The 12064-nt window shown below is 41.3% G+C and overlaps 1 protein-coding gene across 3 annotated transcripts in view; it reads left to right on the forward strand.

The window, feature by feature from the left end:
- Positions 1–12064, forward strand: part of zbtb16a (zinc finger and BTB domain containing 16a) — a 164009-nt gene that overhangs the window by 130462 nt on the left and 21483 nt on the right. For all 3 annotated transcript variants that reach the window (XM_037120552.1, XM_037120551.1, XM_037120553.1), the window contains exon 5: positions 11289–11459. In XM_037120552.1, the coding sequence (XP_036976447.1) occupies positions 11289–11459 (171 nt within the window). The remainder of the gene's footprint in view (positions 1–11288; positions 11460–12064) is intronic.

Here is a 12064-nt window from a genome sequence, read left to right on the forward strand (position 1 = left end):
TCCTGCGACCGATTGCCTCTGTAGTTTTGAGCAAACATTTCTCAAACTGGAGTAAATAGTGCATTTTCTGGAGACTATTTCCATCTGCAGATTAATACACATTTGGTGCACGAGGGAGTACTTCTGTTAGCAGGAAGGTGTGTGTGGGATTGACTCCAGTAAACTACAGTGTGTGTGTTAGTGTCACCCAGAGCAACAGTGTGGCTCAGTGATGTGTGTGTGTGTGTGTGTGTGTGTGTGTGTGTGTGTGTGTGTGTGTGTGTGTTTTAATAGTTTCTGAACAGCGATGTAGCTCATAGCACAGAGGAATAAGCCACTCCATATACTAGCAGAAAATACTTTAATTCCTTGGTCTCTTGAATAAAACTTCCTATTTCATAACTACTGTAAAACATATGGCCATTTATATCATAACAGCCTATAGATCCTGAGTTAATAGTGCAGTAATTTAAGTGATAATGTATAAATGGTGAACTGCTCCAGTCGCTACAGTAGGGAGAGAATATGGCGAGGCTGTGATGCTGTGCAGATGAGGAAATTTGCACTGCTATAAAGACCTCTCCCTGTCAACTAAATGGCCAGTTGAGCTGCCATATGGTTGTGCTGACATTATCTCTGGGTAATTAATATGGCATCTCGCCTGGCATCTGGTGGCATTAATCTAGCTGGGAGCAGTTCATCTTACAATGTCAGCGCTGCTGCGGGCCCGACGTGAATTATCACTGCCCGATGGAAGAGGGAGGCAGGGACAAAACAAAACACAGCAGGGCAGAGTGTGTGTTGCATTTTCTTATAGTACAGATTGCCTTTTCTTTTGTTTATTTTTTTTTTCCTGGCATGAATAATGCGAAGAGATCGTGGTTCTTTGAGCTGATCCTCATTCAGCTCTGAAGTGGCCACTGGACTGATTGTAATCAGTGTGCTAATGCAGTTTTGTTAGCATTTTCTTTCAATATATACATGTCTCATTGTGATTGATTTCACTTGACTTAGCACTCTATATGACAGTGTTCTCCAAATCCATTTAATAATACTAAAAGATCCAAACTGTAAACTGACATCAACTGTGTATTATTGTTGTCATGGTGTTTTCAGATTGTGCTGTAATACGTGAAAAACGTGAAAAGTGGTGGTTCCTAACGTTAATGAATCAATGAGTGATTTTCATCATTAATTGATTCGTTGTTTGGTTTACAGTTAAAGTGTCTCATTCTTTCCACAACCACAACTAAAATATTCAGTTTAGTGGAAAAAAATCATATTGAAGACACTGAAATCAGAGAATTTTGTAATGTTTCTCTTAAAAATGTACTCAAATCAATCATCAAAATAGTTTAGCGATTTATTTGATGGTAAGGAGCTCATGAATTAATCACTGCAGCGCTATTGTCTACAGGTTAAAATGTTAAAACTTTCATATTTATCATGCAACCTCCTTGGGTGGCTCCTGACCCACAGGGAAGTTGTGTAAGGTGTGTGTGCACATTTCATACAACAGGTGACTCAGTGTGCTAGAAAATAAAACGTTAAGTAACGCCATACATGATCGATTGTATACAATACAAAAAAATATAGGAATATATAACATATAAAAACATATAAGATGAAAACATGAAATAAAGTGAAGTTGTCCATTTTCCTGCACATTTCTGATTCCTTATATTTATATCCATCAGCACCAACAGTCATTGGTTATTTTCCATCAGAAATACTAAATAAGTAATATAATTCCCTCCTTTTAATTGGCTCTTGTTGACATAGAGTAACATTCATAGGTCAGGTCTAATTTCAGAATAATTAAACACTTATTTAAGCATTTTGCATATACCTTTCAATGCCCACAATACAGGTACAGTGCTCATAATATACCGATATGTTATATACGAAAGTGGAGAGTCTTAAAAAAAGTTTAGGCAGCTTAGGATTTAAATAACATTATGCTTACGCATGACCAGAAGTAAACATTTCATGCAGTGCTGCATCAGTCAAGTCACTCTCGTTTGCATGCAGATGTCTCTCTCTGCCTCCAAAGCCTAAGTCTCCCTCCTCCAGTCTGATCAATAGATACTTCTGTGGAGGTGTTTTGGATGAATTAGAGGGAGCGTAAACATTCTATCTTATTCTCTTTTCCGCACAGTGTAAATATGTTTTAGAGTAACGCGTCTGCGTTGTGAAGCACGTAAGAGGAACCAGGCTGGAAATGTGAGCCGAGAAAAGAGGATGTCAGTGAGCACTGTGCACAGCTGGATAGCAGGATACTCTGAATGAAAGGCTGTGTACGGTGAATATTAGCCCACAGGTGACAGAAACCATTCTGGATGTCTGTGTCCTGTCCTGTTCTCCTTAAAGGTCATGAATCTTGCATGATGTCTGGGGAGTTCTGTTCTGTAATGATGAGGAAATAGTGGGATTATGTCCCAAAAATGTCACATAGGCAAATGACAAATAACCTGAAACCCTCATGACACATTGACACCTCTTTGTCTGGAAATTTTTTGCAACATAGAACATAGTGATAAAAGTTATCCTGACCCGATCCCTAACCTAAACCGAGATTGTTTACTTGCCTAAATTCCTCCATTAGCTCTGGTTCGAATGCGACAAACAGGAGACGATTCGCCCAGGTTGTTTGGAGTGATGTAATTTGGATGCAATGCATGTTATGTAAACTACTTTAGCAGCATGCTTATTTCCTCATTTCTGTATCTCTGCTGGCAGTCCTCATGCTTCTGTTAGCACCATGTGGTAGCGCTCCTGCACATTCAATCCAAACATACATGATTGGTGCGGAATTAAACAGCAGCCGCAGAATCGCGCAGAAAACTGGCCATTTTCTCTCCACTTTTAGAAACAAATTGTTTTCTAGATCATCTGCGACGACAACCATTAGAACATATGTCTAGCAGTATGTTTCACTGGCTAAGGATGCAGTGAGGAAGAATTGGGAAACCTTTGATCGTTTTGATCTTAATGTAATGAGGCAATCAGCGATGCTGTGGAGAGCAAGAAGTTTGCAGAAATTAGTCTTAAAAACAAGTAGAACTTAATTTTACTATCTAGCAATCAATTAGGGAAACTAGTTCCCATGACAATACAAGGTATATTTAGTGGCGTTGTTGGGGAACGTTCTTCAAAAAAACTCCCTCATCTCTGTCTGAAACTTTGTTCTATATGAGACTTTAAGACTTTTCAGTTAACCTTCCAAATGCCACGATGTGACTACATGTTATAAAAATGGATTGCACAATCTGACACACGTGGCCACAATAATTTGTTGTTTTATCTCCATGCGGTGTTTCATAGTGGTAGAAAATTCTACATCTTGGACACATCACTCCTAGTTTGTCATCTGTCTTGTCTGGTTTTTCACATCCCTATTCCTGGAAGTCTGCCTTCCCTTTTTATGCCATATATGGAGCGAAAGATTGCAGACTGATATTGTGTGTATTCGGATATCAGATTCACTTGATTCGGATATCAAGTCACGACATGATCATGATCACAAACATCTGTAAAGATTTCACGTTCTCTGATCTTTTCACTAGATATTCATAAACTCTTGAATCAGGATTATTCTCCCTAATTTGCTCTCTTCTCGCTTCAAAGTTGAGAAAAAATGTTTGCCACAATATTTGACACTGTAACAAAGTGATTTTGAACTACAGTTTTTAAGCCTCGGGATTGTCATTAACAGCACTACATTTGGCCCCAAATTCCTCCCTGCGTTATTTTCTATTTAACTATGAACTGGAACATAATTTGCTAAATAAACATAGTGCTGTACTGAAGAAGACTTGAATCTAAGCATTCACGCATGTGAAAACTTTTCACTCGAGTAATAAATCAACTGAGAAGTTGCTGAAGCTTCAGTTCAATCAAAGTATTTGGGATTTAGCAAGATAGAAACTTGAATTTGGAATGTGTATGTCTGTATGTTTTCTGAAGTAAGTGCAACTTCTGAATTAGAAGTAAGAGTATTTAATTTCTTGAAATTATTTTCTTATAATTTTCTTTAATAATAATTTTCTTTTATGATGTTATTTCATTCTGGAGTCGCCCCCTGCTGGCCATTAGAAAGAAAGCCAGTGTACCACTACAGCTTCACGTTTTCAGAACTGGAACCTCCATCCATATTTTTCACGGTCAGTGGTCATTATACTCAGTGTCCATGTTTGATTTGTGAGAGCAGTTTAAGTTCCCTTTAGGTGAAACTTTAGGGACTGTTAGCTTCCCTGTAGTTTTACAGACACAACAGTTTCCCAGTTGGGGTCCTGCTAGCCAGCGATTTGCCAGGAATGATGACAACACTAAAGTCCTGAGTGTCAGGGACGTACCCTAACATTTCATTGGGGACCTTTTCTGATCCATACAAGAGCAAATTACCAAAGGCATTTACTCGTTCATTCACGACAAGACGCATTTTTTCCAGTGACGCCCCGTGGAGGCGGAGATTAAAAGGTGCTCGTCGACCTTTTCAAAACAGCTGAGATCTGATGTGTGATGAATCCTGATTGCAGATGAGAGCAACAACAAACACTTGCAGTCTAGACACAGCTAAAGAGCAGCGGGAACGTCACCTCTGCTTTAGCTTCTCACACCTTTCTCCGCCGACAACAGGCAGGACTGTTGTGACTGGTGTTTGTGGTGACTGGCAGTCAGGTGGTGGCAGCCAGCAGAGCCGAGTATTCAACAGAGCACCTATGTGAAAGGGTGTTGTTGTGACTGATCGTTGAAGCCCGTATTCGCCGGTGTAAAGCCGGAGTAGTTCAGAGGGAAGAGGGGGACAAATTGACCTGAGTGGTTTGAAAAGCACCACCAACATTTGTGCACGTGTAAAGATAAATGATCTAAAGACTTGCAGATTAGCTGTGGTGGTGATTCCTCTTCTTCACACCTTTTGTCAGGGCTTTTCTTCGCTTCCTTTAAAGTGACCTTAGTCGTAGAAATGTTTTGAGGTTTAAGTGCTACAGGTTACACAGGCTACACCATCAACAAAACATAAATGTGGGAATACTTTTTCAAAAGAACGGTGTTTCCTGAGAAAAAAGCACATTCAACTGGGAACCCTCACGGTAAAAGTTCGAAGAATCAAAAAAAAAAAGAACAATCCTTTTGCTCAAGATTATTTAAATCATTTAAACCACTCACTATTTTTTTTTCCTCAGAGCTGTCAGCTGCAAGTTACAAGTCTTTATTCTAAACTACTTTCATCAGGTCATCAATGATCCACTCAAGAGGAATCTCATTTATGAGAGATGAAACTTCAGAATCGGATTTTGTAAGCAGTACTCGAAGGCAGCAACTCACAAAGCCGTCATAGATGATGCTGAGGTGACTTTGGGATCATCTTTCTGTTATTCATTTGCCCCTTGCTGGCTTTAAAGTTTTGGGTTTTTTTTAAAAAGCAATTAAAAATGTTAAGCAACTGTGACATAACCAATTGGTTTATGGACAACCATTCTGAAGCTGTGAGTCTGGCATTAGGGCCGTTGTCATCCTGTTTTTTTATTTTGTTTGGGTTTTGGAGTAAGAAGTGAGCATATTTGAATAAGAGGAGGGTAGCCTGGCTTTTAAACATACCCTGCTTAAACGAGAACAAAATTTTACAAAAATCATGAGTGACTGAAGAATACTTATTGGAGATTAAACTCAGAAATTAGAGTCTATGGGATCATATTTCTCTTATTAGGCCTCAAACTGTGACGCCTACATTAAATGTAGGACTTTAAGGATACAGAAGCCTATATTTAGTCACTATTCCGCCCTCTCTATAGATAAACTATAGCTTATTATAGATTGCTATTGACAGGAGCAAGCAGTTACAGAGGTTGAGGGCTGTGGTAATGGCCTGTGATTGAAAACCCTGTGCTGAGGTCCCGCTGCTCTCTGCCTCATTAACTCTGGCAGGTCCTCTGTTCAGCACGCTGCAGTGCAGGCCACAGTCGGGACGCGTTTAACTGTCTCGACTACAGTCCAGGAAACATGAGCGTTCAGGGCTTATTTGGAGCAGGATTTAAAGGACTGCTCATCTCATCTTGAAACATGACTCCGAGTCGTTGAAGTCCGTTTTTTGCAGATTCTTGCTGAGCTTCAAAGAGCACGAAACAGTCAGTGAAGTCTGTCTGTTTGTTCTAAGACATTTAGAGTGAGAAATGTTGGTTTGGGCATGAATAACGAGTTCAACAAATGTTTTAAACGGTTTTCCGAAAGCAGTGAGTGCAGACTAGAAAACAGGCATGTTCAGTCAAATGATAATGCCTAAAACACTGACTTTAAGTATTTTAAGTACATGGACATTTTCCATCTAAGTCAATTACTTAAGTGTCACATTTAATGCAGAATTATGTCCAGTCAATGTGTATAAATTAGATAAGTAGATATTTGATTGATTACAGGAGACCGAATAACCAATTAGAAATGCATTACTAAAATAAACACGGCATTGACTCAACATGACTGCATTAAATGTGACGTTCAACATTGAAATGAAATATAATCATCTAATGAAATAGATGGAAAATGTTTATGTCATCAAAAGCAGCTATTTTTTGAGTGATAAGTGTCCATAAGTGACATCATCCTTAGGCCTCTGAGGGACGTTTTGAAGCCTGCAGTTTGGTTCTGCAGGAATACAAATAATTACTGAAGGATTAGGTTTGTGATTTGAGTACTTTTCAGTCTTTTTTTCTTTTTAGACAATATCTGTACTTTGCCATCTCTTGTTTTACGGCCTTTGTGTGAGCAAGTTGACTGAAATCACTGAATCCAAATCTAGTCGACTCCGGTGACTTCTCTTCAAGCCTCAGTATCCTGTTAATGGAGCGATTATTCTCACAAGACATAGAGTAAAAGGAGAAATTACCTACTGAGTTCTTGTTTAAAAAAAAAAAAAAGAGTTTGAGGCCATTAACTGCCTTTGGTTTTTCCAGCTGGTGGGTGTTTTGGGCGAGTGGTTACCCTCCTGCACATCAGAATCAGAAAAAGTGCCCACCTCCGCGGCCGTCCTCCACCCTTAGGCCATCTCTCTCTGTGCCCATCCGGCCACTGTCACCTCCCATCGGGAAGCATTCCTCTCCATTACCGGCCTCCGTCCGTCCCCCACTTAAATAACAGCAGCCCTGCCACTCTGTGCCCATTAAGATACTGCCGCCACTGCCGCGGCCGCACACACAAGCGGCCACAAACTGCCCGAGCCTTTTATAAATAGATGGCGGGAGAAGAGAGAAGAGAGAGGCTGGTTAGAGGAGGTAAATTATTCCAAAACAGCCAAACAGGACTGAGACTAAGAACCCCCCACCACTCTGGCTCCTCCAGCTCCTCCGTTCAGGTGTCACTTTGGGCTGACTCAATTTTACACTGTAATGGACCTCCTGGGTCAACTACTTTTCTCCCACCTTTCCTTCCTTTTTTATCTCTCCGCTGCTCTCTTCATCCATCAGCGGCCGACAACACCTTTACTCACCTTCTTGCAACACACACACGTTATTCGCTGTACTGACTGTATAGTTTGTTCCACTTAATTTTGTCTAACACTAATCAGGGTTCACACTACACTTTAGTAGACAAAAAGGGGGAAATGATGGCAAGTAGCAAGTAGTTTTCTGACATGGGGCCAGGTATGGGATGCTGATACTTTTAAGGTACCGACCAAATTGCCATTTTTATTATCGAGTATTGAAAAATTACTGTCTTTCAATACCGAAGGAGTTAAACTCATCAGCACTAGTGAGCCAATAAGCATGCAGCATGCTTGTTTTGCTAAGATTTAATGGTGCTGGTGACTGGCTATCTGGAGGCAGGCAGGAAAAAAATTAGGTTAAGCCCAGAGACATGGCGCACCACTGTAATCTTTGGTTAAAACGGATTTGATAAAATTTGTTTCCACTTCTGTTTCTGATACCTGTTATTATTGGCAGTTGTTTATGCCAGAAAACACAAAGTAATTTGGTGCATTACAAGCAGGTTTCCATGCATCATTTTTCTTATTCTAGACCCTGGAGAGGTCCTGAGAGGACCTCAGACCCTCCTTTTAAAGCTGGAAGTCTCCTGATGATTGAGATGGAAAACTATGTCCAGTCCAATTCAGAGATGTTTTCATCTGCTGATTGAGTGATTGGCCTTTTCTAACGAAGCACTGGGTAGCTATTCTATTGATCCTATTGTCCACCTTTTGTAGGTTTTGTGTCCTTCTTACATCAGCATATACATCTTTATTTTTTGGCGATGAATTACTATGTTTAAGTCTTCAACCCTACAGTTTAAAGTAGAGATGCTTTTTTTTAAGTTTAAATGTCCATCAGTTCTCAGTTTCTATATTTCTTCACCAGCACAGGTCTGTCTGTGTCAGAGTGTGACTTTTTTGCTCTCCATTATACCCTCTCTGCTGTCTCTTGTTGCTTTGAAAACACACTTTGAAAAGCACTGACAGTCGCACTTCTTTTAAGGTTGACACATACTTTCTAACACGCGTCGCGCGGCATTAAACTCAATGTGACTCGCCACTGTAAATGCCCTGACTTCAAAGTCCTTTTTCATTTCGCGCTTCTGCTTTTTGTTCACCAGCTCTGTTTTCTCTGCGTGTTAGTGTGTGTCAGTACCTGGGTTTCGTATTTCAAACCACGTCCACGCCTGAGCCTAGACCTCGGGTCAGAGGTCTGATAACCTTTTACATTCCTGAACCTTTGGCTAAAGTCTCTTTCAACCCCCCACTTCCCTGCTCACACTGTGTCAGCCACTCATGCTGCCTCTAGACCACTCAGGACATTTTCTTTTTCCACCTCTCCGAATGACAACAATAAAGGCATGTTACTCTACGTCTTTAATGTGACCAAGAACTGTTGGTCTGAAGTGGCCTGGGGGGGGAGAAGTACTTTGCCTATGCTAGTCCACTGACAGATGCACAAAAAACTAGGAGAGAGAGAACGAGGGAGAGGGAAAGTAGAAGTGAACAGGAGGCATGCCTGTCAATCAGAGCCACTTAAGTACCTGGAGTCCTAGAGGGATTCCAGGAGCAATCGACCCCAGTCAATAGCCTCTTCATTGATAAAAGCAGAGAGGAGAAGAGCGGGGGAGATGCACCACAGGAGAAAACTAGCTTGGCACTAGTTACGTGTGTGCACTAGTTAGCATTTACGCATTGCGAAGAAATGTGTGAAGAAATCATCTGCCACAGTTTCACTTTTTCGTCTTTCATTTCAACAAAATCTATGCTGTTCCGCTTTCTTCCTTGAGACCTGTAAGACTTTATGCGTGAAACACGTCAGTTAGTTTGCTGTGACAATAGAGGCATTTTAATTGTTTCAAGTCTACATGTATTCTCATCCAAAGAACACCTGTAACAAAGTCAATTTAAGTCCAGGAATTCTGGTTTCCCCTTGTCAAAAAAAAATTTGCATCTTACCTGAAGTGATCAACAGTTACAGTGTCGAAGAATCCATTGGCCTTGCAAACGTTGAAGTTTACTCCACGCTTGAGAAGGTGCTTTGTCACCTTGTTCATGGTTTTTCCTGCAATAATCCTTCCACGTTTTTTTGTTTTGTTTTTTGCCTGAGCAGACACAGGCATGTAGTATACTTGCGAACATTTTGGTCGACATGCTGAACTGCAAACACCACAACATCATGTTTGCCATTCACACGTCGCATGAAATCAAAGACCGCTTGCATTGATTGGCTGGACTAAATAGTTCAGTAAACGTTGTCTTGACCTGGGATCGAAAAGAACAAATGCAGGCTATGTTTCGATACTGCGTGATACCACTGGGTTGTTTTCACTTCTTTAGTTTGGCTGACATACAGTCACTAAAATGAGAAAACTGCAACAGTGGGTTGCCCCTAGAAGACTTAGAAGAAGATTTAAATTCGCACCACCAAGCTAATCACTTTAAAACATGAAATCCCCCAGTCTAAACTGGAGTTGTCTGTTGGGGTTGTAGCGTTCATGCAGTGAGTTGCACGGCCTGAGCGCGGCCAAAAATATGCTGGTTTTCTAGAGGTGGTGGCATTAAAATCAAATGGTTTTACTCTGAAGGAAAGCATGAATGCACTCAGTGTATTTGTTGTGTAAAAGCAGAAAACCTGCCCTGATATTGAGCCTAGAGAAAAGGTCAAAGGGTCACCAACATCTTAGGAATCCTCCTCACCTGTAGGGCTGACAGATTACTTGCTCAGGCTTCCAGTCAGGGGCGTTCAGCAAGGATCTAATGAAAACTCTACACTCCTGTAGACACATTTCTCTCCTGCACTACAGAAAATGAAACATTGAGACAGAGCTGAACTCAGAAAGAGAAGGTTTGTCAATATTTATTTCCCTCCCACCAAAATGAGACTTTTTTTTTCTCCTTCCTAGTTTGTACATCTCCTTCCTTTTACTTTAAAAAGAATCTCCTATCTTTACCTGCTATCCAGCCGCTCTTTTCTATCCTTCCTCCTATCATCATCCTCCAGCAATGCATCCTCCTGGCGTACCCGCTCTTCGTCGCGCAGAGCAGCCGAGACAGTGATTGATCTGGCGTGGAGGCTGTCGTGGGCCCTCCTCCTCCTTCAGTGGTTATGAACATGAGGCGGGCTGCTCTTCATAGATTTTTAAATTAGTGTCAGCTTTGCCCCAAAGATGTGTTATTGACTGATGAAATAGAAACTGAGCTCCAAACACTCAGTCCTTCCCCAGAGTTTTCCCCAGCCTGGTAATTGAAAAAGTGTGAAGGGAGTGTGTTCAAGGGAGCGTGCAACTGTGTGTGTCTGCGCCTGTGTTTGTGATTTTATGTGTTTGTGCGCTTGCAACTGTGCGCTCTTTATCTCTGCTGGAGAAAAATGCACAGTGCTCGCTGGAGTCAAGATTCGATTGAAGTATTGCATAGGAGATCTTTATCTTTCTACTCAGCCACCCTGAAACATGAGTATTGTGTGCACCTTTAATCCTATAAATACAGTCTGCCTCATGTAAGGCACAGTTAATAAACTGTATTATGTCTGAGCCCTCGACATCACATCTAATATGTTGAATATCCTGTTTGTTAATGATTGTGCATGCTCAACCTTTAGTGTGATTTGTTTGTAGAAAGGTGCTGTGGGGAGAGGCGACTCCCCAGTGATGGTGTTTGTTTTTTTTTGTAAATCTGGCTACCTTTCTTATCAGTAACAGTAAGATTGTACACAGCATGTTCTAGACGGGCTAAGAAACGAGAAACAAACAAACAAGAAATAAGTTGTTGTAAATCAGTGGCCATTTGTAAAAGAAATGAAATCTTCACAGCTCTAACTCCTCCTGTTGTGTCTTTTGCCCTGCAGGGTCAGACATGGCCATCTTTTGCCTGCTTTGTGGGAAGCGTTTCCAGACCCAGACGGCACTGCAGCAGCACATGGAGGTCCACGCCGGCGTCCGCAGCTACATTTGCAGCGAATGCAACCGGACTTTCCCCAGCCATACTGCACTCAAACGTCACCTACGCTCACACACAGGTCAGTGGAAGCGCTCACTAGCCGTCTTCACTATGGTGAAACCGCCCAGTCGCCGGGTTTAATGTTATCAGTTGAAACCACAGATACGTCCTAGGGTGACATTAGTAACAAACATGGCACATCAGGTTCACATTATATGCATATTAGCTGTGTTAATGGTGTTAGTACAGTCCACCAAGGCATGCAAACATCCGACAGCAGTTCAAGGGCTCATAGGGACATCACCAAAACACTGACTACAACTCATTCTTAACTATTTGGGCGTTCTTTAACCTTTAACCTTTTTTTGTGTAAAAATAGAAAGAAAAAAAAAAACCTTTTTGTTCCAGTGATGTAGGTTTATCTTTGCATATAGAGCAGGAAGTCAGATGCAATCACAAGAGGTCACTCAATACTCTTGTCGAGACGCGTTTAATGCCAGGTGTGAAATGACGGGCTCGAAGCTGTCCAGCTGTGATCGGGTCGCTCAGGATGGTAAACTCAAATGTGAAATCGTCCGTCTTCAGGTCTTAAGGTTGACCAGTGCATCTTCTGCAGGTTCTGGGTCATCGTTGCATGTTAAGTAGCATAACCCTGATCATCCCTTCTCCAGCTCATTGTGGGGG

This window comes from Acanthopagrus latus, chromosome 13 (genome assembly GCF_904848185.1).
Source record: "Acanthopagrus latus isolate v.2019 chromosome 13, fAcaLat1.1, whole genome shotgun sequence".
In the NCBI taxonomy this organism is placed as follows: domain Eukaryota; kingdom Metazoa; phylum Chordata; class Actinopteri; order Spariformes; family Sparidae; genus Acanthopagrus; species Acanthopagrus latus.